This window comes from Aythya ferina (assembly GCF_964211825.1).
Source record: "Aythya ferina genome assembly, chromosome: 18".
Classification (NCBI taxonomy): domain Eukaryota; kingdom Metazoa; phylum Chordata; class Aves; order Anseriformes; family Anatidae; genus Aythya; species Aythya ferina.
In genome coordinates, this window is record NC_140317.1 from 7,179,269 (window position 1) to 7,202,384 (window position 23,116).

The window sequence follows — 23,116 nt, forward strand, 5'->3', positions numbered from 1 at the left end:
GAACAATGGGAGATGATTTTGAGGAGAAACGTTTTTGAGGAGAAGCAACGTAACTCAGAGAACAAACTTACATGAAGTGAAACTGAACTTCTAGGAAGATGCTGTTTGTCACCGAGAAAGAAAATGTGAAAATGAGAGGATCTTACGGCTGCTGAGCTGTACGTTTTGCTTGTAGTTCTCTTGGCTTGGGAGGTTGGGCGGCTTCCCTCCCAGATACCGGGGCTGTGCGCGTTGTGCATGTGGCACAGCACGCTGCGGGCTCATCTGGTCCCCATTGCTCCCAGGCAGAGCTGGGCTGCTGCGGCGCGGTGTGCACACAGCCCCACACAGACATGTCAGCCTAATGGCCTGTGAAAAGCATCGCAGATTACTGATAATAGGATTAAGGTATCTGAGCATTTAATTCTGCGTTCATGTGTTTTCAAGTTGTTCCTAAATGGAAGAAAATTTCAGTGTAAGAAAGAAATACTTGAAAGACTGAACTTCTCAACCCAGCATCAAGAGGGATAAACTGTATTTAAACAATATGTTTAAATAAAGTCTGAATTGATACTGATTCATTCCAGATGAGACTTTGGGATCTGTGAGTTGTGTGGGCTTGCTGTACTGTGCTCTAAATGTTTTATCAGAACGAGGCAGCCTCTGCACTGAAACAGGTATCTGCAGGACTCTGCCTCCTGAGCTGTGGTCACAGCAAAGAGCGGTGGCCCTGGCCCTGGCCCTGGCTGTTAATCAGCGTCAGTGCCCTGCTGGCTGGGAAGGGATTCCTCTTGCTGGTGTAATGGGGCAGAGATCAGCGAGGCCGCCCCACTGGGCACCTTCCCAGACCCGATGGGATGGTCAGCAAGTCACAGAAACTTTCTCTGCCTCAGTTTCTCTGTGCTGTGAGGATACCAGTTTCTCGTTGAATATTAGGGTGAGCGATGCCATAAGGATGGGAAGTGTTCCATCAGACTATGCAGTGTGTCTTGTCCCTCACCTCAGCATACTGTACGTTTTCCTGCTTCAGTCTTCTGTCAGTGCATTTTTTAATTTTATGTTTGCTATATTATATAATAATGCTACGCAGTGGTGTCTTTTTGTCCATCTGTTTTTGTCTTCCTGAAAAGCCCTGGCAGGAAGACAAGCATATTCCTTTGCTCCTTGGCTTGCCAGCGTGCTTCCAGACAGCCAGCATAAAGAAGCTCTCACGTGTGTGGTTCAGACCTCCTGTACTCAGGGCAGCAGGTAAACAGGGTAATTTTGAGCATGTTTCTGTGTGCTTTCTTGAATAGAGATGTTTCTCCCAAATCAGAACAATTCTTCTGTAAAGGCTACTGCACACAGCTGGTTTTCTTCGATGGCCAGGAGGAAGGACACGTTCTGGGTAGAACTGCTGGCTCAGCCGGGTCCATTGGCAGTGTTACGCACTGGTGTCAGCCTGGCAGAAGGGATGCAGAGAGCTCCCTGGGTCCTGGGTCTCAGTTTACTTGAAAGCTGGGTTCCCTTTAGCCATTTGGCTGCTGAGCCAAAGCTTCAGCATCACCACAGAGCATGGCAGCGGTGGGTCACTGCTGCGGTACGCATGGTCTGAGCAGCTGCAAACACTCCATCAGATCTTCTTTATCTCTTTCCTTTTGTCTCGCTTTGTGGTGTCACACAAAAGGGCCACCTGTATGGATGCGTGTACATACACGAACACACCAGATTTTGTCCTGTCGGCATGCTGAGGGTCACCGAGCAAAACGTAGGAGTAAGAAGTGACCAGCTGCACACTGAGGCTTTCAGCAGAGGAAACCAAAGTCATCTCCAATTGTGAAAGTGTTCAATTCTCTCTGCACAGTTCCCTGATTTCATGGCCCTTGGGGACCGCTGTGATTCTTTTGCCCGAACACCTGCACACTGCAGCCCGTGGCATTTCATCCAGCGTTTTCCTGCTCTGCAGCCATTAAATGTGGCTGAACCGGAACAGATCTCAGAGAATAACAGTCATAATTTAAGCTTCTGTTATCAAAAGGGACCTCATAGAGTTAGAGGCAAAATAATGTCTGATCTTACAGATGTGTGTAGGAGCCCTGGAGTAGGTCAAGTTGAAAGAATTCAGGTGAGGGCCCAAATACCTTGTCCCATGGCATGCATATACAGTTGTTAATTAGTGTGAAGAGCTTCTGCTGTATTTTGTGTCTCGATAACTTTCAGTTCAGTTTGTCGTCTCTAGGCCTTGTAATACCTCCTCCTGTGACTGAAGTAGCAGACCAAGGCACCACATTGTTTGCTCCATTTTGGGCTTCTCGATGGTAAGGCTTTCCTGCACCCTTCCAGCCAGCTGACAACCAGACAGCCGGTTCTGACTGCAAGACAAAGAGCTACCTACGGCTTTGTCTGGGGTGGAGGATGTTGCTTTTTGGTCCCGTTGTCAGACTTCCAGGCAGTATTCAAGTAAACTTCTTTCCTAGTTGTTTCAGATTTGGTTTTATCGTCCTTATTCTTGCACTTGGCATAATTCCCAAGAACCTTATTTGCTGTCTGCATCAGCTGAGGAACATTTTATAAAACCTTGGCTGTCTTTGCTGTTGAGTGAAATCCAGAGATTGCAGTTGTCTGTTTGCTAGCGTTGTTTCAGTAATGAGGATCTCAGGTAATGCTGGCATTAATGTGGGATTTCATTTGACCCCTTTCCCAAGGTTTTGCAAGACATTTCATGCTTTTATTTATTTATTTTTCAAGTCAGGCTTCACTTTCTTGCACTCCTCATGTAAAAGCTTTAGTCACTTCCGCCCTCCCAGGATCTCTCTGCAGGTTTCTGCAGCTTGGTTGCCCTTTCTGGTGACTGCACTTTGCTGAAGACCCAACCCCAAGCGTTCCCAGCAGCTCTGGGCCCTGCAACTCTTTGCATTTTAATTTCATGGCATTTTCCACACCTTTTAAAATGTTTTCCTTGTGTGTCTAAATTAGGAGCCTAGGTGAATTCTAAAAAATACCTGTTCTTATTTTTGCGTCCGCTTTGTCTTCGTTGCTTGTGCTGGCAGGGCTGGCTGTGGAGCCTGCCAAGTGCCGAGCGCTCCGGCTGGAGTCAGCACGACCTGTGCCTCTGCACCACCGTGAGGTGTTCGAGACCCAGGCTGTGAAGCTTTCTCAATCAATAGAAAGACTCCCATCAATTTGATGAGCTCCGGATCAGGATTTAATCTTATGCAAACACTTCACTGCCAACCATTTTAAGATGCTTTGATGGTAAAAGAGAGGTGTGGCAGCTGGAGCCCTAACATGTGGATATATGTGTGGGTATCGATGGGAACATCAGCTCTGTCTTTGGTGTTCGTAATTTGTCGTGTGTGGCTGGTAGGAAAAAACTAACAACAAGCAGGAGGCTGGTTTTAGTGGGATAGACGAATGTGGTCTGAACACCTGTGGCACACGAGTTAGGAAATGTGAAAAGCCTGAAACTGAGCCTGCTCCCTGTGCTGCTGGTGGCAGCAGGTTCTGCAGGGGCAGGACAGTTTCCAGCTGCTACAAAAACAGAGAAAACCTTTCGCCCTGGAGAGGTCCCCAGTCGAGCTGTCTAACTTAAGTGACCTTTCATGATAGCTGGAACAAGAGATCCGTAGCATATATATTTGTCTGTATGTGTTTATAGAAACACTCCCGTTTTGAAACTGTGAACTCATCCCCGTGCTTTCCTGGAACACATTAATTTTCTTCTGTGCATGTGTCTGCTGCAAGAAAGACCTTGGCTTATTGGGACAAGTGTGAGAGTCATTGCCTCGCCGGCAGTACGAGACCTTTCAGGGTGCCACAACCCAAGGCAGTTCGTGAATGCCAAGTTTTGTATTCTATTTCCCAACAAACTGAAGGGCCACAGAAGGAAAGAGCGAAGTTTTCAAGGGGCAGGTAGCTGAGAAGCAACTCACAAGGTTAAGAAAAACTGTTCTCACAGCGAGAAAAATCAGCTTGGTGTCTTTCCTTCTAGTGTACTGGTAGGGGAAACCTTAAAACCTCTGGCTCCTGGGAGCTAAATGCTTACTGGGGGTAGCAGCCTTGCCTGAGCATCTCACAGAGGACCAGTTCAGGCCCAAGTAATTGCAGTATTTGGACTTGTGAAACCTCTGCTTTTCTGCTTTCCTTTGCAAGCTAAGCAGTCTGTCACGCCTCCAGACATTGCAAATAGTGCACGGGCCTGTATTGAATTTGTAATTTATTCTGATCCTTTGATCTTGCAGCACCGTGCAAACCTCCAAGCCTCAACAAGCCCATCTGAAGCAGGGAAATGTTCGCACTCCTACCTCCGTGGGTTTGGAAGCAGGCAGGGAGCTTTGCCTGTCCTGTAGCCCCACAGCAGTCAGCGGCAAGCTGAAGCTGTGTTCCAGTCATCTCACGCGTGGGACCAGGCTCTCAGCACAAACCATTTGGCTCCCAGTGACCCAGCTTTTAGCTTTTTCACCTGTCCCCGTCACTTTCTGGTGCCCCCCATCTCTGTGCTCAGCTCAGCAATTTCTCCAGGTGCTGGGATGGAAGGGAAGGGTCCGAGGGATGGCAGTGCTGGTGCGCAGTGTCTGCCTCATGCCTGCACGTGTCTCCTGCTGCTCTCCTTGGGCACCTAACGTCCAAACCCCAGGGAAAAGTTATCAGCGTCCTTGGCCTCTGGGTCAGGCCCTCATTAGGCAGCAGATTGATTGGTTTCTTTGCGTTCAGAAAATACTTGAGGAAGCAGAAGCAAGATACTGGAGGGTTTTTGCGGTGGCACAACTTGGACCTCAGCCACAAACAAGCAGTGCTCACCACCACTGAGACTTCATCCCAGACTGATGATACAAATGGAGAAAAAAATACTGATCAAAGGAGAATTTGTTGTAAATCTGTTCTGGCGTGACAGTATTTCTGTGTGTAGTGACTGGGGGTGTAACGTGACCCTGTAGGATAACCCAAAAGCAGGGCCCTGCTGAAAAACACTGCTCCTCCTCCTCAAGAGAAAGGCTGCTCTTCCAAAACTTGAGCAAGGGTCCTTCTCAAAGGCTGTTCTTTTATTATTATTATTAATAATAATAATAAATTTATTTATTTCCCTCGGGACATGACCGGTCACAGGAGATGACCGCTGCCTGTCACCCAGACCCCATAATGAGGCAGTGATGCCGGTAGGTTGGCAGCAGGCACCGAGGAGTCTCAGAGCCCTCTCTGTTAAATGAGTTTATTCAGCAGGTGATTTTCATAGAGCTGGGTGCAAAGGTTGTGCTGAATCCGTGTTGTATAATATTGACCGGGTCAATTTTTAAGGTAATGAGCATGGCAGCTTTGATCTGCAAATTAAGGTACGTTCACTGTGCAGCTTGGAAATCCTACTTCAGAGGGTGCAGCAGAGTAACTTTGATTCTATCAGATGTGAATCTGTAAGTTAAAAGGATGTAGCTGTGGAAACTAGGTGCTGGAGACATTTAAAGGAGGAAACAAAGGAGTCAGTCAGTAGTCACCTACTGCTTTTTGTGGGACAGGAGGGAAGGAGAACAACATGCAATGGGAAAAGTCTCCATTTGTGTCAAACCTGAGCTATGTAGCTCAGCAGAGGGAAGAGCATGTTGAAAATATATTTGAAGGTATTCCCTCCCTTCCTCACACTCATCCCTTGAATCAGCCATCTGCATCCTATTTAGCAGAAACAGGGCTTCAGATTGGGAAAGAGCTTGAATTTTTAGAAAGGGCCTCATGGTTTGATACTCTGCTTTTATTATGGTAGATTTAAGAAACCACTCGAAGTTCCATGTAAGACACAATAAAATGTCCTGTCTCCTTGCATGATATACTCAGAAATGCACTTTCATCCTGAGATCATAATTGTACAGATGTCCAGGCAGAGGGTAGAAAAGCTAGCTGGGCTCTGTAAAGATGCTGTACATTTTTAAAGGCAGGGCAAAGTAATTCCCTTTTGAATGTAACAAATTATTTGCCTTTCATAAAGGCACCACCAGGTAAGAGCAAGCTTTTGACTGCAGAGGAGCCCATTGAACGTGGAATGTGAGAGCAGGAGGAGGTGGGATGGCGGACGGCTGGTGGGGAAGATGCAGAAGGGCAGAGAAACAATGCTGCCTAAGTGGAAACTTTCTGAAGTCTCTCGTAATGGTTTCTTCTTGAAAGCACACAGCCCACAAACCAGCTTTAAACAGTCGCAATCTGATTTGCTGAAATTAAATTAAAGTAGGCTTTTGAAGAAATGGAGACCTTTAAGTTGGCTGATAGCTTTTAGCCCAGGAAGCTGAGCGTGTGGGGGAGGTCGGTGCAGCAGACTCGCAGACTGGGTACCTCTAGAGGACTGCTTTGGGGCTGAGAAATGGCAACGTGCCATGATGAATTGCGACTGGACCAGACGAGTGCATAGACCCCAGGAGGGAAGGGTGTTCCCTGGAGTGGGCAAACACCAAACAGGAGAGCTCGCTGGTGAGCTTACCCAGAGTGGCCTGGCCTGGCACCTGCTGCCTGTGTCGTGCATTAATATTGCACATCCAGGTGAGTTCCAGTAGCGACTGGCACTTGGGGCTGGCCATCAGCTGTGAGACCTGCAGGAGAACAGCGAACTCTGTCCATGGGATATGGGGACTTGCTGTGCCTGTGGCTGTGGTCCTCACTTTGGTCTGCAGGCTTCCTTAGAGCCTGGGATTTGGCCGTGTGGCTCATGGATACTTGCACAGCGCAGGCAGTGCCTGACTGCGGGCTGCCTGCACCGCTGGTGATGTGGGGAGAGAGGGCTGCAGGGAATCCGGGGGTGAGAAACTGCTAACAGGAGCTAGGAGTAAAGCTTAGAGCAGATATTGTCAACCTTGGATCTTACTTCCAAACAATTTTGTAATCTTAATTCTGCTTAAGAGCTGGCAACATCGAGAGAGAGAAAAATCTCTTTAGGCTGAAGAAGCTGGTTTTGTTCCTGTGCCTGAGAGGTGCAGTGTTGTTGGCAAGTTGGTTTTGGTGGTTGTTGTTGTTTTTCACCAGCCTGGGACAGCTGGGTACTAAGCACTGGTCCCAGCTGTGCCACTGATGTGCTTGTGTAAGAGCTGCTGTACCTCTTTGTGTCTTTGTGCCTCCTGCCCCACTTCGTGTGGGGGCTTTGGATGTGAGTTCTCCAGGACAGGGATTATCTCTTACTAGAGTGATTGCAGCACAGAGCTAACTCTGCAGTGGAGTTAGCTCTTTTCAAGTCAGCTGTAGAGCTGAAGTGGCAGAGGGATGGTTCATACATGGTCACATCACATTGTTTGTGCCTAGGTAGGGTAGCTAGCCCTGCTAAAAGCACCCTCCAAGCTCTAAGCTTTTCTGCATGAAAGGTACTTGAGTAAGGACAACTCTCGTGTTGCTAGCTGAGTTCACTCAGCGGTGGAAACAAGTCCTAAGTAAATGTGCAGCCTCCAACAAGTTGAATCTCCAATCTACTATGAGGCCACTAGACGTTTTTGAAGTGAAAGTCGTTTTAATTTGAAGCTCTCCCTAGTGTCTGTGTCCCCTAAAGATTGATGTCCTCATCTGGGTAAACTGCTCAGCCCTCGTGGTCTTCTGCAGCAGGATGTAAAGCATTTTTCATCTTCTTTGAACTGAACTGAAAGAGCATTTTTATGTCCTGGTACGGGTTTTGGGGTAGGAGCAGGATAAATCCCTCTAATTGTGCCATTCAGTAGACACAGCTTTGTTTATTTTTTAAGCTGGCACAGAAATGCAGGATAGGCTTAGCTGACCACAAGCCATTAAGCATTATGACTTGAATTGAATACTGAACAGCATTGTTAAAGCATAAAGGGAAACTCTGGAATAAATTAACAGGTCATATAATATCTCACATTTCCCAGAAATGCAACAGCAGCTACTCATCTCTTTTCAACTACTTTCCCAACTAAGGGTGAGATATTTCTGCTCCGACTCAGAGCATCCAGAAATCAGACATTTATGCTTGAGCTGGTCACAACTGGAGCCTTGCTCCTCTTGTGTCTGACAAGGAGAAATGGAAACCCTCAGAGGGTGATTCAGCTGCTCCTAAGACAGGCATCTGATGGATCAGATGAATTGCTCGCAGAAGGGGCCTGTTTCTGTCCACAGAAGTTCATGTAAGCACCTTCTCCTCCCAGGTTTGGGTGAGATTACTTCACTGCCTTAAACACTGGTGTGGGCTGCTGCTCTGGACTGCTGTGACTGAAGCAGGATGGTGCTGATCACCCTTCCCTTGCACTGCTGGGATGTTTGGAAGGTAGAGTATATCTGGTACTTGGAGACTTCTGCTTGCCCTTGGCACGTGGAGGGCTCGTGCTGCACTCAGCTGATCTGATTCATCCACATTCCCTTTGGTCACTTTTCCTTGTGTGAGGAATTCTGCCCTTTAAAAGAATTCATGCCAGGCAGAAAGGAGAAGACACAGGTACGTTCTCTGCGAGAGGGCACACTTGTGCATCTTTTCTCGCTAGCGGGCTCCAGCAGGTGTGAGCACAGAGTAGCTGCTGGCCTTGCCCGTGAGGAATGATAGTGGGTGTGCAAAAGTTTGGGGTCTGCCAGGCTGAGCTCAGCACGAGACACAGAGCAGGGTCAGTAGCCCATGCAGCGTGCTAGGGAGTCCTGCCTGCTCGGTGTAAGACATGCTCTCCAAAATGCATCAAAGTGCTATCAAAGCCTTCTTTTCTAGCCGGACTCAATGCAGCAGACATGTCATCTTGTTGCTACATTTCTTTGAGCTGGCTTGGGAAGGGGCTCATGTTTGCATTCTGGAGCACTTGGCTCCCATTTGTATTTTGACTGACTATTTCTAGGAGGTAGCAGGCAAGCCGCACAGAGGCTGAAACCTTGCCTTGTCAGGATACTGTCTGCTATGAACTCACATTCATATGTGTAATCCCAGAATTTTAGCTTGAAAGAGTGGAGCTCTTCAGAGTAGGGACTTCCAGGATTAGACCCTAAAAGTATAAGTTATTATACCAAATAATACATACTACTGCTTGAAATAGCATAGTTATAGAACAGTGGCTGGCATCCAACGCTTGACATCCATATTTCTGTTGCCAGGATATTTTCCCACTAAAAGTGAATTAAAAACATAGAAATCAATGTCTATTTAGACTGTTCATTATTATTGCTTCATTAAGTATAAACAATTTGTCAACACATAGCAGACACTTGGAGAGGATATTTCCTTGCAATAACAGAAATCTGAAATCCTCCTGGCTGTTTCCTAACCTGGCACTCGCAACCTTGGATACAACTGCACAACTCACAAGTTTTGAAACTGGCCTTCTGAGCTGGGCTTTGGGTAAAGTTTCTCAGCAGTATATAATTATTCCCATTATACCTGTCGTCAATGATTCATTGACCGCTGAGGCATACATACGAGCTATTTTTCTCTTTATGACTTTTCAAGGGGATGATTCACCGGTTATAAGTGTACATTATCATATGACTAAAGAAGAAAAAAAGACAAATGGAGTGAAGTGCTGCTGAGACTTTCCATATTAAAACAAAACAAAAAGGAGATTGGTCAATAAGATAGCGACGCTCCTCCTGTGTAAGGCCAGCAAACATCTGCAAAGCTTCCAAACAGCCAGCATCCATACAGCTCAACTTGGGTTTTCCAATTTTATAATGCCATTGATTTCAACATGCAAAACAAAATAAGTACAGCCAGGAAAAGGAAGGAGTACCTTCACTTTTTTTCCGAATGGCTTGACCTTTCTTTGCTCAGACATGAGACCTTCTTCGTGATTTGCTAGCCAGGGCTCACAGGTTCAGGCACTGGCCACAGCAGAGGTACGGGGCCAGGTCGCTGCCTCCAGCCAGGTAACATCTCTGCTGGGAACAGTGGGGCTCCTCCTGGAGGCAAAGTGAGCGGGGCCAGTGGCTGGTGAAAACCCCAAGCAGTCATGAGACCACCTTGGCTTCAGAGGCTAACCCACAGGTTGACAGCAGGATGGGTGGTGAACAGCATTTAAGGTGCTAGCGGAAAGATGGAAACAGAAAACCCTGTTCCAGTGCAAAATCTGGTCTGCAGAGTGAGACGGTCTGTTGAGCAACAAGGAAAATAGATTTATGTGTCACTGTTAGCTTCTGCGAAGAAGCCAAATTGCTCTGGCACAGAACACATGATATTTATTCACAAAAAATGTGGAATTAATTGCTATCATCCACATTTTTTAATGGGAACATATTTTACTTTTTGGTTACAATAGTCCCGAGCCTCAGTCATTGTCAGGAGCGGGCCTGCCCTGCCATGCGAAGGGCCTGGCAGGAAACGCTGGTGGGTCCGGTGGGGCAGGAAGGGAGGGCAGCGAAAACCTCCATCCTATGGCAGCCTTTGAATGAGGGGAGTTCACTTACATCCTCATGGAAGTCGTATTTATGTCCTAATAGAGAGCTCTAGCATCAGCTTGCTACCAAGAAAACAGCCTCCCAGGCATTTTGCTTGTATCACTGGCTGCTACATGCAGTGGATTTTCCCCTTCTCTGGCTTTTCTTTTAAAAGCATAGGAGGTGAATTCTCACCTCTCCTCCTCTCTATCTGTGTCTGTCTTTATGACTGACCTGAAACTGCACCATGAGTTTCCTTTCCCTTCAAGCCACAATTTTTTTGACCCAGGCTCTTGCCAAATGCTGACTTCTCACCTTCTGAGACCTTATAGCCTTCTCCATCCCCTCCCATGCTGTAGCCCAAGCTGAATTTCCATCGGGGCACTCTTCTCTCCTCTGAGTCACCGGCACCTCCTGGAACTTCTCCTGGCCTTGCCTCTCCCCTCTGCCTGGAGCACAGCAAAGCCTGTTCCATGTGGGCTGCTCAGTGTGGGCTGCCCCATGCCACTGGACGTGCTGTGTCCCCCGGTGCTGTGCCGCCCAGCATCGACCTGCCGGCCTGGTCTGGTGCGTGGTGTCTGCAGTCAGCTGCAGCGCTGGGCCCTGCCCTACTTCCATATTCTTATTTTACGTTTTAGGACATAATTTACCTTTGCTCTGCACTCTTCACTTTTTTCTGTGTCTGGGTTATCTGCTCCCTCCATGTCCCAGGCTAAGGAAGAGTTGACGGTGTCCTCGCAGTTCTTTCATGCATGTGCAGAAGAAGAAAGAGATTTTTATCTACAGAGAGAGATCGCAGAGGTATGAATTATGTGAGAGGTGAACAGGTCGTTCTGATGCAATTCTATGGAAACAAGCAATTACATTTATAGACACGGCTGAGTAAGGTAATTTGGAGCACAGCTGGCCAGTAGCAGGGATTTTCTACTCTCTAATCATTGCCATGGACCCACGGGCTGGAGGAAAGCCCAAGTTGAAAGGGTCGCTTGCAGGCCAATAAAAGAATATATGTTGGCTGGGAACAAGAGGCTCAACAATTTCAAAAACATGTTTTTCTTCATCTTGTTGAAACTCAAGATTACACTTAGTCATCACTTATTTGGTTGGACTCTTATGATCTCACAACTACAAACCTTTTCTTTTCTTCCCTCTCCCCATCTTCCTTTTTTTTTTTTTTTTTCTTTTTTCTTTTTCTGAAGAACCATTTATTAAACATATGGTTTTTTTCCTGGCTGGGGATTTCCATGCAGCTTTTTGTGGTAGACATCCCAATGCCTAAAGAGTTCTCAGCATAGGGCTGGGGAGATCTTAGTCAGTACAGCAGAAAAGAAATCATGACTATTCCCCTGCATTAAATAGGTGGGTCAGATTTCCAGCTGCTGTAAATTATCCCGGCCCAAGGAGCCGTTCAGATGGTATTTGCAGCTTCTTTTGGAGCCGTGGAGAAGCTTTGCTAACAGAGATGCTGAGTGCACTGTTCAGCGTTTGGAGGATGTGTGCACGTGGCCAGAGCAGGCTCCTGGTCTCGTCTCTGGGAGGCTCTGTTGGAAAGGATGGTGCTGCAGGGCCTTGTCCGTTCAAGTGAGTGCTGCATTAACGTCTATGAAAAATCGGGATTTGTCTCTCTGTTCTTTCTGAGCCTTTTTTAACCATTTCCTAGAGCTCTGACTCTTGCCTACAGTACCAATAAGCTTTAACTTGAGTCTGAGCAAAGCTGTCCTAGGTATCTAAATTACCTGCTTTGTTTCTGGAGGATTTCCATTCTGTTTATCACCGTGATCCACTTTTCCTCACCCCTTTCCAGGCAGAAACTGTCGGCTTCTCTCTACTTCCCTGGTGAAATAATGCTGCACAAGTCACTGCTTCACCCTCTCACCCCAAACTCATTATTTCAACCAATCTTCATTATACAATGTTATTATTACATTTACTATAGTGTCTGGAAAGTTTAAAATGCAGACACACAAAACAGAGAAAAACGATTTGTTCTGCCCCAGTGATCTTCTTGGTTGCTAGAGTCGACTTCAGCAACTTCCAGCTTCATTTACTCACCAATTAAACCAAATCCTTGTCATTTAATAGCACTATATAAATACATGCCTGGAATAAGCTTTGCTATCTGATGTCATACTGTGTTGTACAATTTTAATTGATACAGTTAAAGTGCAGCCAAGATTTGAATGGTTTTTTCTTTTGACATCTTCTTTGCATGATATGCACTTGTCATTATGTAATAATGACTAATTCCTTAGCTGAAGTCCAGCAGTGACTGTCAGCTCTTTATCCCATTCCTTTGAAGTACAAAATATCTTTATTTCATTTCCATAATATTGTTCATCTTTAGTCTCTGCTTGATCCTACTGCACAGTGACTTAGCAGCATCTGCAGTATCATTTTGTGGTGTATATTCATCAGAAACTGGGTCTTAAGTATTACAGTTGAACTGGAGCTGTCAGCCTGGAGCTTCCCTGGCAAATATGTCCACAGTACACTGTTCGCATAGCCTTGAGGAAATTTTGTATTGATTTCTGGCAGGAAAAGCCCTCTCTTTTGGGATCTCCCTGCTGTCTCAAGCTCCACAGAGTTCTTACTAATTTCTGCTTGGTCTTAGGTACAGATCTCTCCTGAAGCAATTACAAGCCGAAGGGGAGTAGTTTGGCTGAGAGCAGAGGAGGCCAGCAGGTAGCTCGTGTGGCAGGTAGAGCTCCTTGGCGTGGCTCACAAGAGGCACCTGAAGATGCAAGCTCCTGATGCTTTTTCTAGGCTTGGTTTCTTTTTCATTGTTCCTCCTTTGGTGTGAGTTTAGCCCTTTGTTTCAGGTCAGCTCAGAAGCAAACTGTATTCTCTGTTTTCAGCTTGTACTTTGGCTGGAGTAAGCCTTTTAGTTGGTTTTGGCTTTCCATGAGACAGACTGCCTTTACATCTGCTTTTCTCATTTATAATTTAGCGTACTGCAGCTCTGCTTCACCTCCAGCTAGAGCTGTAGAATCCTTTTGTTGCCATTGTCTTCCCGGCCTGGCCTGCACTCCGTTCTGTTCGTCTGCAAGATGCTCATTAAAGAGGTACGTCAGAAAACCCAAACTGCATCTCTAAAGTTGTATATTCAATCAGCCTTTTTGCACTTTGCACCGCAGCAGGTGAATCCGTTAGGCTGCTGTGTTTCATTTCACTGGGATTAATTACAGAGCGCAAAGGTATGATTTACAGCAGCCAACTGGAAGAGCAAAATCTTTGCTTTTAAACTACCCAGTTCCACCGTCTGCAGGGAGAGGTCCGTCAGGAGATACAGTGTCTCATCAAACTTTTTTTGTATGCATTAATTAAAACTTTTCAGCTGGGGTCTGAAACTTTGAGGGTTATTCAGTAAAACAACCTGTGCTGAGTAGAGCAGACCCTGCTTAACATGGCTGGCACCCACCTTCCTCCTGAAGAGGACAGCTTACGTCACAAAATCCATGGCTTATACAGTGTCAGAAAGTATTCAGTATGGGCAGGAAAGTCAGAAGTAGCGCATGTTTAATGAGTTAATAGTGAAATCGTAATCTATTGTATGGAACAGATACAACCCTGTAGCTGTTTCACCAAGGCAGCTCATGCCTGCATGATGTGGAAATGGCAGAAGCCCTTGGATTGCAGTGGCACCACTGACTACTGGACAATGTGGTTGGAATGGGTATGAAACAGCAATATTTGGGTCAGGGATGAAGGTGAGGGTAATAGCGATAGGAAAACAATATCTAAGAGTGTAGCTTAGGAAATAAACTAGAGAAATTGATGATATAAAGCAAACTTCAGAGGCATATGGCAATGGTTACAGTGCCTGAAGAAGCCGTCACTAATTCAGTCGCTGTGATGTATGGGTTTGTGAGCAGGACGTTGTCCAGTGCTGCCTTACCCCTCTGCCCCAGTCCCCTAATCTTTTAATCCTCTGTTCTTCGTCGGCAAAGTGAGGATCCAGCATTGCCTTTAGCAGGATGTGGATTGTCTTAAATTATGAATGTCTGTAAAGCACTTTGAAATCTTTGGATGGCTCTTGTTTCAGAGATACAAGGTATTATCCACACTGTCATTGCTGTGCTTGTTTGGGAAGTGCACGATGGTTTTTATTTGCAGCTGTGGTCCTGGCTGAGTGCTGCAGTTGGTGCTGGGGGATAGGTGTTCCATTAAAGCTGCATGTGGAGAGCTTGGCTGCCTTTGAATACGAGAGCTTCAGGAGTAATGAGAAAGAAGGCTGCAGGATAGAGATAGATAAATGCTAGATGCAGCTTTTGCTTTATTCTTCCTTTTTTTTTTCATCATGAATCTGGCCAGCTAGAAATAAGAAATTATGCCTGTATCTATTAGAAAAGCATGGCTGGAATGTAAGATTTATTGGCACCAATATGAAGAAGCAATTTCAGAAAGAGCTCTGGAAATAAATTCATGTGTTGGGGTTTAACTTACTCTGAACTCTTCTTCTACAGGAACTAATGAGCAGAATTGTGCCAATTATTCATTAACCTTTCCCCTTCTGTGCCTCCCATAGCAAAGATTCTTTAACACTCCTTAAGGCTGGCACTTGGTGCCAATGCAGTTGTGGGGTGGGAATTTTAATACTCTGTTTACTGCTGGACTGGAGAAATGGTGTGATTATTTCCAAGCCTCTCAAAGTCAATGAGAGCCCATGGAAGAGGACCCAGGCATCATCGGCTCCTGTGCCTTGCCCCTGTGGGTAGGGTTCCTGAGTTCCTACATGATGCAATGCTGCAGACAGCAAGAGCTGAGGGTGCCAGGAGAACCCAGGCTGATGTTCAGGAGAGCAGCAGGGGTATCGGTGTGTTTCACTCTCAGGGCTAGGTGCAGCTCCCTGTGCTGAGCCTACAGAATTTCCTGCGTTATGCAGGGCACTCTCTAGGGGTCTCCATGACAGCTTCCTGTATGGGGTGCAAAACAGTTCAGGTATTTAGGATGCTGGTGGTCAGGGATGTGGAAGGTACCTTTGTGGTGGTGTCTGCATTTGGAATCATCCCACAGGGCCAGAAGCAACTGCGCTGGGCTTGGGAAGGAGCTGAGCGGTCTCATCACATGCCTGAGAGTGAGTGTCTGTGTGTCACCTGCCTGGGGCTGCCTTGAGCCTGGACAGCAAAGGCAGGGGCTGCAAGCACGCTTCTTCCTCCCGTGTTCTGCCCCCAGCCAGTCTGCAAATACCCTCAGGTTGTCAGGAGCGGAAGGTGCAGGTGAGATGATCCAGGGTGAAGGGAGCAGCAGCAGGGTTAGCGTGGCTATCTGAAGCAACTGCATACATGCTGTGCTGTAACTTCTCATTCCAACCCGGGGATTGAGCTTTCTCATCACGTTATCAGCATCTGATCCATGGTGATGAGCAATGATTTAACAGGGTTGTGAGTAGAGGTGATTTTCACCTCCTTTGCTTTTCTTGATCCTCCAGATTTAGCAAAAAGCCTGGCAGATGATGTCTGAGGCTTCTTGCTCCCCACAGAGCTCAGTTGCAGCAAGCTGAGCTCGATTGTTTGTGTGTGAGGAAACTTTGGGGCTGGGTACCTTCTTTCTTTACACCTCCAGGATGCCCGGGAAGTCATAACTTGGAAGTCATTACGGATGGATCATTAGATAAACCATGTTTATGTGTGAGATAGTCAACTTGGCACTAGCCTCTAATTCATGCACAGCTGAGGCTTAACGCCGCTCAAAGAGATCAGTGTGTAATGATGCTTTTCCACCTCGTTCCAAGGAATGTTTCTCCTGCCCCTCCTTTTCCCCTGCCTCTTTTAGCTTTAACTGCAGTGGAGGAGGTTTGCTCACAGAGCTTAGGCTGCTTTCTTGCAGTTTTGTGATTAGCCTCACTACTGGAGGAAAGGCAATGCAGTCTGGTTTTCAAAGCATTTTCATAGGACGGAGCTGAGTATGAAGCTTAATGGGATATGTACAGTGTTACACAGAATGAAGCTCTCGTGGTGTGCGCTGAAGATTTACAATTATTTTAATTTAACCCAAATGAAAATATTACGAGCCAAGTTATTTTGCAGACATCTTTTCTGGATGGTTATTTGATCCCTTGCACTTCATATGGAAGACTTGAGTTGAGGTTTGGCCACTATATTCATGTGTCCAAATGTATTATGGGGGCTGGATTTTCAAAGCAGGCCTCCTCAGTTTTTGCAGGTGCATTTTTTTGTCCTTGCAACTAACTTTGCCTTCAATTTGACATTTGGAGGGAGGAAAGCAGGAGCTCACTGTGGGCACCCAGAAATGAGAAACACTTCTGCAGGTCTGTTTTTGAGGATGGGAAGAATCAAGCCAGCTGTGTTCTCCGACTGAAGGCTTTGGTATCGAGCTTTGTGCTTTATTCTCTTGCATTATGCTGAAATGGGGAGTGTGCTGACATGGGCCTGACCTGTAAGATGGAAATCTGTCTCGGCACAGCCTCTGCCTCACACCCAGGTAGTGTCATGGGGCATCCTGGGCCAGAAAGCCCCGTTAATGCAAACCTCTTATTGCCATTCATGGAAAGAAATAGTTGCTGCTTGGTCCTCTCAGAGTGCCTTTGAGAGATCTAGATGAAATGACTTCTAGGAAGCAAGTCCTGAGGTTGTTCAGTGCAGGTGACATGAAGAAAAGGCGGTTGTGTCCCTGCTGACCCTGCACTGGCATTTGGCTTCTACATGGGTGGCCAAAAAGGGTCCTGTGAATGCTCATGAACGTGAACTGGGGCCTGGAGCCACCTTTGGTCCTCTGCAAGCAGCTCACCTTACTAGAGGAAGCTCTTGTCAACTGCAACAGCGTTTAAATTGTGCTCAACAAGCCCGGCTGCTAAAGCTCCTCCCTGAAATGTTCTCTCTTCATATTTTAAATTCCAGCATTCTTTTGTGGAAATTAGCAATGCGACGTGGAGATGGTCTAATTGCATAGTGCTTTGGTTGAGCTAGAATCAACATTTCCTTTAACCTATTATTAAGCTTATCATACAGGTATATATATTTTATTGAGGTCATATTGTTAGCGTGATGCGTGCTTGGCTTCACTTCCTATGGAGGTGCTCAGAAGACACTAACACACTGAACTGAAGGGAAGAATGAAGATGCTGATATGAAGCCCAAGAATTTTAAGTCTGTTAAAAGTGTGACTATAAAACCTTGGTTGCTGAACCATCTGCTTTTAATCTTCCTATTGCTATGCAGTCTTCTGGGGACTTGGGCTTGGCAACAGATTTCCAAATTGCTAAATTAATCTTGTCAGCTTCAGGAAGCACCAGAAAACCCTTGGGAGACAGATTCTGTGCTCAGTTACACCTGTGTGAACTCACCGCCCTCAGCTAGCACAGCGACTCTCCGCTTTCCCTGGAAGAGCTGTGTAATCAAATATCTGGGCACATCGATCTGCAAACCGAAAGCTAGCTGGATTGCTTGTCCAGAGCTTCTTGTGCAAAAATGGCCCTGGAAGATTTGAAACACGATCTGCATTATCATCCAGCAGTCTCAAATATCCAAGTGGATATTGAATAAAAATGCTGCACAATGTTGCAGTGCTATAGCTTTTACAGAAAGAACTTTTTTTTTGGTCGAGCCAGTATTTTCTGTGTGGATGATGCATATTCGCTGAATCCCCATTCTGTCAGCAAGGGCTGTCAGGAGGCGTGAGGGCTGACCAAAATAGCCATAGCAGAGATTGTAACCACAGATCTGCCCCTAAAAAATACCCCAAGTTAAACCTGCTGCAATTTCCCTCTGTTTGGATGGTGAGGCTGAGTTGGAGGCTGGCTTCAGACACCTGTTAGCTTCAGAAATACCCATGGAGAAACTGTGATTCCTTAACGTGCACGGCCAACGGCATGCGGGGTGCTCAACAGACAGTACACCGAGATTGCTGTCCTGCTGGGGGCCTTGCTGGTATTTCGCTGTAACAGAAGGTGTAGCTCTGCATTTCTGCCTCTCTCCTTTCAAGCAGCAAGCACTGCAGCTCAGTGGACGCTGCCAAGGACGTGGCGGTGAAGCCCAAGGAGCAGCCTGGCACCTCCAGCAACAGCTGAGGTATTTAATCACAGAGCTGTGTTTTCTGAAGACCCACTCCATGTCTGGGTCTTGTTTTGCTGCAGAGGGTCTCCCTGGAGCATTTCAGGCTCCACGTGGCCTCATTAGCTGTGAGAGGCCTGCACATCTCCCCGTGCTGGTGATCTCCTGGTGCCTGCTGAGCAAGCTGTTTCTGTCCCTTGGAGCTTTGCCTTGGAGTAGCTGCGGTGGAGCCTCAGCAGCGCAGAGCAGAGTTTCCATGTTGTTTTCCATTTTTAATTCTCAGGGAAAAGCCTTTAGAAAAATCCTGTCAGTCTCAGTTGTGAAATCTGACATGCGGCCTAAAAATAGCATTTCGGTGAGAGCTAAGAGTGGCTAAAATGAATTGACTGGAGGAACAGGAGTTGGCAAATGTGCGCTGCTCAGCATTTCCAAAACTAATTTTCCACATCTAGTCTCCTCTTCCTTTTCCCTGTGCTGTTTAAACAGGAATGTAAAAAGAAACTGTTAAGGAAACCCACATATGTAATTGTTAGGGGAGGAAGAAAGTTTTGTGGCTGAGAAAGAGGAGAGGAGCCAGCTGATCCTGTTACTTCTCCTGCCACAGACTTACGTGACCTTGGCAAGCCGGCATTTCCCAGCTCGTTGACTAATATTGGCTGCTCGTCCCCTGGCCGCGCGGCGTGGGACAGGTCGGATGGGTGTTTGCAGAAGTGTTGAGCAGCCAGATTTCCACTAGGTTGCTCGGAATAAGCAGACACATTTGTCAACTCTGCTCCTAAACCTTGCGTTCCTCCATCTGCAATCTCTGAACGTGAGGTGGGCACGATGATAGCTGGGACTGTGCTCCGGGGCTGGCGGGGCTGTGGTCTCCTGTACCAGCTGAGCACCTCTCCTTGTCCAGAGTGCCTCGTCTGCAGGATATTCAGTCCTGAAGAGCCAACAGGGAGTTCCTGTACACAAAAAAAGAAAAGAAAAAAAAAGGCCTGTGCCCAGAGGAGGGGGGAATATGAAGGCTCCAAGGCTCCTGGGCTGTGCAGTCCCCTCATTAATCCTATTTCTCAAGAGTTCTTTGTCTCAAGTGCACTTTGCTGTCTGGTGTTTGTCTGATTTCTGTGTGGAGTCTGGTGCGCTGCAACGAGGGATCTCTGCTGGGAAGCAAGGAAGCCACCGTTCCCTCTGAGGGAAAAAAACTCGTGTGTATCCTGCACCTTCCTAAGTTAAGAGAGGAGACTTTGAAGTACAAAAATAGTTGCTGTGTTATGTACATATTGTAGGATGTTTACCACTGGAGGCTAATGCCTAAACAATGAATTTCCAAGTTACTCCAAATGCGATCCAGCTTTATTCTAAACAGTCATGCAAAACCTCCTGATTGCAGCAAACGAAGCTCTGCTATTTGTTTTGTTTTCGCAGTTGGGGATTCTGTACACACAGAGAAGTTGCTTGGGGTCTGAAAGTGTTTACCCTGCCAAAAATAAATGTTCTAAAAATGATCACTTAGCATTCTCTGAATCTCTGCATATTTATTTACCATGAGGAATCTGCTTACAGAGCTCATATTGTATTTTTTTACATTTCAACTTTGAAAAAAAAAATTAAAAAAATCAAGCAGGCTCCTTTACCAACACCCATTTCTACTCAGAGCCATAAAACTGTTTTGCAGCTATTTTTGTGTGGGCTGTGGTTAATCTCCAGACAAGTTTATTTAGCAACCAAAGGTGATACTAAGCCAGATTTTCAAAGCAGCCTTCCAAACACAGCACAGTGGTTGGAACTGCTTGTTTGTGTGCGAGCTTGTAAACTTGCAGGTTTTTAGGAACGTGGATGGCTTTCTGTCCAGTATTAGTAAATGTAGAAGTATTACTAGCAGGCTGTCAGACTGGTGACCAACATTCCCATTACAGGAGCAGTTTGTGTATCAGAGCAGTCCTTTTCCGTGAAACTACAGGAGGAGGAGATTGCTTGGGGGAAACTTCAAAATCTGGATGTTCTCAGCCCCACCCATGGCTTCTCCTCCCCTACAAATGCTGTTTTATTTGCAGATTTGCATATTTAGGGAGAATCTTTGCAGTTGTATTTTAATGTTTTTAGCATTCATGAGTTGAGCGCCCTGGGAAGTTTTATCACCACTTTCAGAGAAGGAAACTGGGAAAAAGTGACTTACCTGGGGTCACGCAGGGTTTCTGGAGAGCCTTGGGCGATGCGCAGCTCTCCTGACCGCCGGCTTTCACCCGTGGCCATCTCAGCTCCCTCTGGCCCTGCCTTCTCTGGGTTGGTCCGCAGGCTATCGACCCTCTTGATGTGGCTTGATGCTGGTCTCTGGGAGAAGTTTTTGCAGTTCTTCCACTCGAACACTCCACACACTACAAGTTTGTCCATCTGTTCCCTTTCAGACCTGTAGAAACCCCTCAATGAATTGCTAAGGTGCAGTGGGAAGAAAAAGTCTTTCGAAGCCTCGCATGTACAAGATCACAGAGCACTGAGGAAAGCTGAAGCAGGATCTTCCTGGCCGCCTGCCTACGGCTCATTTGGCGCTGGGAACGCTTTCGCATCCTGCCCAGCAGAGCAGGAGAGGCAGCAGCAGGGGGTGATGGACGAGCATCCCGTGGGGGCTGTGCCCTGGCAGTGCAGGGGGCTGGTGGCCCGGCCGCCTCTCCTGCCTGCTCCCACCGGCTGCAGGCACAGCTTCTGGTCTCTGCGCGTGAGCTAACCTCCTGCACGCCTGCCAGTGCTGGTGTCTGCACTTGGTTGACGAGTTTGCACGCTGGAGTGCTTCCGTGAGATGGTTTTGGCATAAAGTAGAATACTCTTGCTTAATCTTTGGAAAGAACCACCGGGAGTCCTGTGCAGAAGTGGGTTACAGACGCGTGAATCAGCTCTTAGGGCGATACGCATCGCTGCAGCTACCAGCTACACCTCGCCATTTCCTTCTTGCCCCTCTCTCTGCTGGCCAGGCTACCTGAATCCCATGGCAGTCCCTGTGGGTCACACCACACTCCTTCAGCACTCGGTTTGGTGCTGGTAACCTGCCCCTGTGCGAGATGGGGCTGTCCCCCACAGGGTCTGTGCCTGGGGATACAAAATACTGTGCGCTTTTTGTTTGTTTGTTTTAAAAAAGGAAATTTTAAGCAGCGGGATAACTTTCAATCCACTTTCCATGAAGCTCTGAGAGCTTTTCTTTCACCTTTTTCCTTCTTATCACAGAATATAGGTTGGATCGCTTAAGTGAGGGAGGGTGGTGGGAATATTTCCTTTCTTACTAGCTTGCTGTCTGGGCCCTGGGATTTCTGAATCCACCCAAAGTGCTGCTGCCAGGGCCAGGATACACAGAGAGGAACTTGGTTTGCTCTCGGTCCAGTCTGTACAGAAGCTGCCCTTCAGAGGGATTCAGATCAGAGGGCTTTGTGCTGCTAGCTGTACAACCTGGTGTTCATTACCATATTTAATTGGGATGCCCTAGGCTGCTCCCACGTTACCTTGTTGTGGTGTGGTGGAGGGCACAAGGACAGTGAGAGGCAACTGGGGTGCCCGACAGGGGGAGGAATATTGCTCTTGCAGCAGGGCTGATAGGAGCAGGTTTGCTGAAGACAGCCTGAGAGCTTGGTACCAGTGGTTGAGAGGAGCAGGTTGTCCAACGCAGCATCACAGAGACCGTGCTGCATCCCGAGATGCACAAGAAGGGAGCACCGGTGCCAGGAATAAAAAAAAAAAAAAAAAGAGAGCAACACTCGTACATTGCAGCTGTCCTGTCCTGCTGTGCTCATCTGCCTCGCAGGGCACAGCCTCTTGTCCTGTTCCAGGTAAAAGTGCCGGTGGTGGCAGCCGGTGCTGGGTGGTGGTGAAGGTGGAGGCACGCGGCCCCGAGCACAGCCCAGCTCCACACAGCCACCGTCTGTGGTGACAACACCGTGGAGTTACCCCTAGCAGCATGTGCCCAGCAGCTTTGTGGACACGGCTGCTCAGCAGTGCTGTGCTCTGCCTTCCAGTGTGTTCATACCCTGTGCCACAGCGAGCTTTAAGGACGCTTCGACTTTCCTGAGCTGCTTACAGAGGGCTGGCACCTCACCAGTGGGGCAGGTTCAGCGCTGCCGCTGTGACGCTGCAGCGGGAAGACAAGGGTCTGTCTTACAGACAGGACATGTGCAGGGCATGCTGCTTCCTGGCTGTTAAACACATAATTACATCTTCTTAGCTTGTCTGTCTCAGTAGAAGTATATTATTAAGCCAGCATGATTCCACCCAGCGTTCGATACAGAGGACATGATGATCAGCCATAAAAGAGAGGAAGAGCTGTCGGTAACTGCAGTGAATTACAAGCTCGCCGCTAAATTCTGCTGCGCCGTTGTCAGATGTCCCCGTCCCCATGGAAGGACGCAGAGCAGTAAAGTGCTTTTGTTATCACTGCACCGACTGAGTGGAGCACATCTAAATACAAGTCCCTTGTCACTTCCCGTGACCGGCAGTTGCTATGTCAGGGCTCACACGGATACCTGACCTTGGGGCACCAGCAGTTCTCCTGACCCAGTTGTTTTCCAGGCCCTCTGGAGGCTGCTGCTCCATGTCCTCCCACTGCCTGGCATGAGCTGGGACTCGGCTGAGGGCGCCCTGGTCTGGTGTCACTGTGACTTGTCTTCCGACAGCTTGTCTTCAAAGCCAGGGGCTCGCTGGAAGGGGTCTCACATGCAACAGCCATTTCACCTCCTAAAGCAGCGATGCCCGTTGCAGTTTGGATGCCATTACAGTTCCATGACCTCAGGAGACGGCTGCGCGTTTGCACTGCCAGGCTGGGAATAGTTGGCATTGGGCAAAAATTGCTATTGTGTCAG

The 23,116-nt window shown here is 47.4% G+C and overlaps 1 protein-coding gene and 1 long non-coding RNA gene across 7 annotated transcripts in view; one reads left to right on the forward strand and one right to left on the reverse strand.

Moving 5' to 3' along the window:
• COPRS (coordinator of PRMT5 and differentiation stimulator) overlaps positions 1-20,706 on the forward strand; it is a 99,373-nt gene extending 78,667 nt beyond the window's left edge. For 2 of the 6 annotated variants that reach the window (XM_084491943.1, XM_084491948.1), the window contains exons 4-6: positions 13,229-13,343; positions 15,295-15,497; positions 16,496-19,749. In XM_084491943.1, coding sequence (XP_084348069.1) covers positions 13,229-13,343; positions 15,295-15,497; positions 16,496-16,599 — 422 coding nt within the window. In that variant the 3' untranslated portion in view covers positions 16,600-19,749. Of the gene's footprint in view, positions 1-13,228; positions 13,344-15,294; positions 15,498-16,495; positions 19,750-20,683 lie in introns of those variants that run through there. The other 4 variants (XM_084491949.1, XM_084491950.1, XM_084491952.1 and 1 more) reach the window with 4 other exon arrangements.
• LOC311420750 lies at positions 9,051-20,781 on the reverse strand. Its single transcript, XR_014684534.1, has 3 exons — positions 20,455-20,781; positions 10,932-11,061; positions 9,051-9,996 (listed from the first exon to the last, which is right to left on the reverse strand). It is a non-coding gene; the product is annotated as an uncharacterized lncRNA (long non-coding RNA).
• Between the last annotated feature and the right edge of the window lie 2,335 nt (positions 20,782-23,116).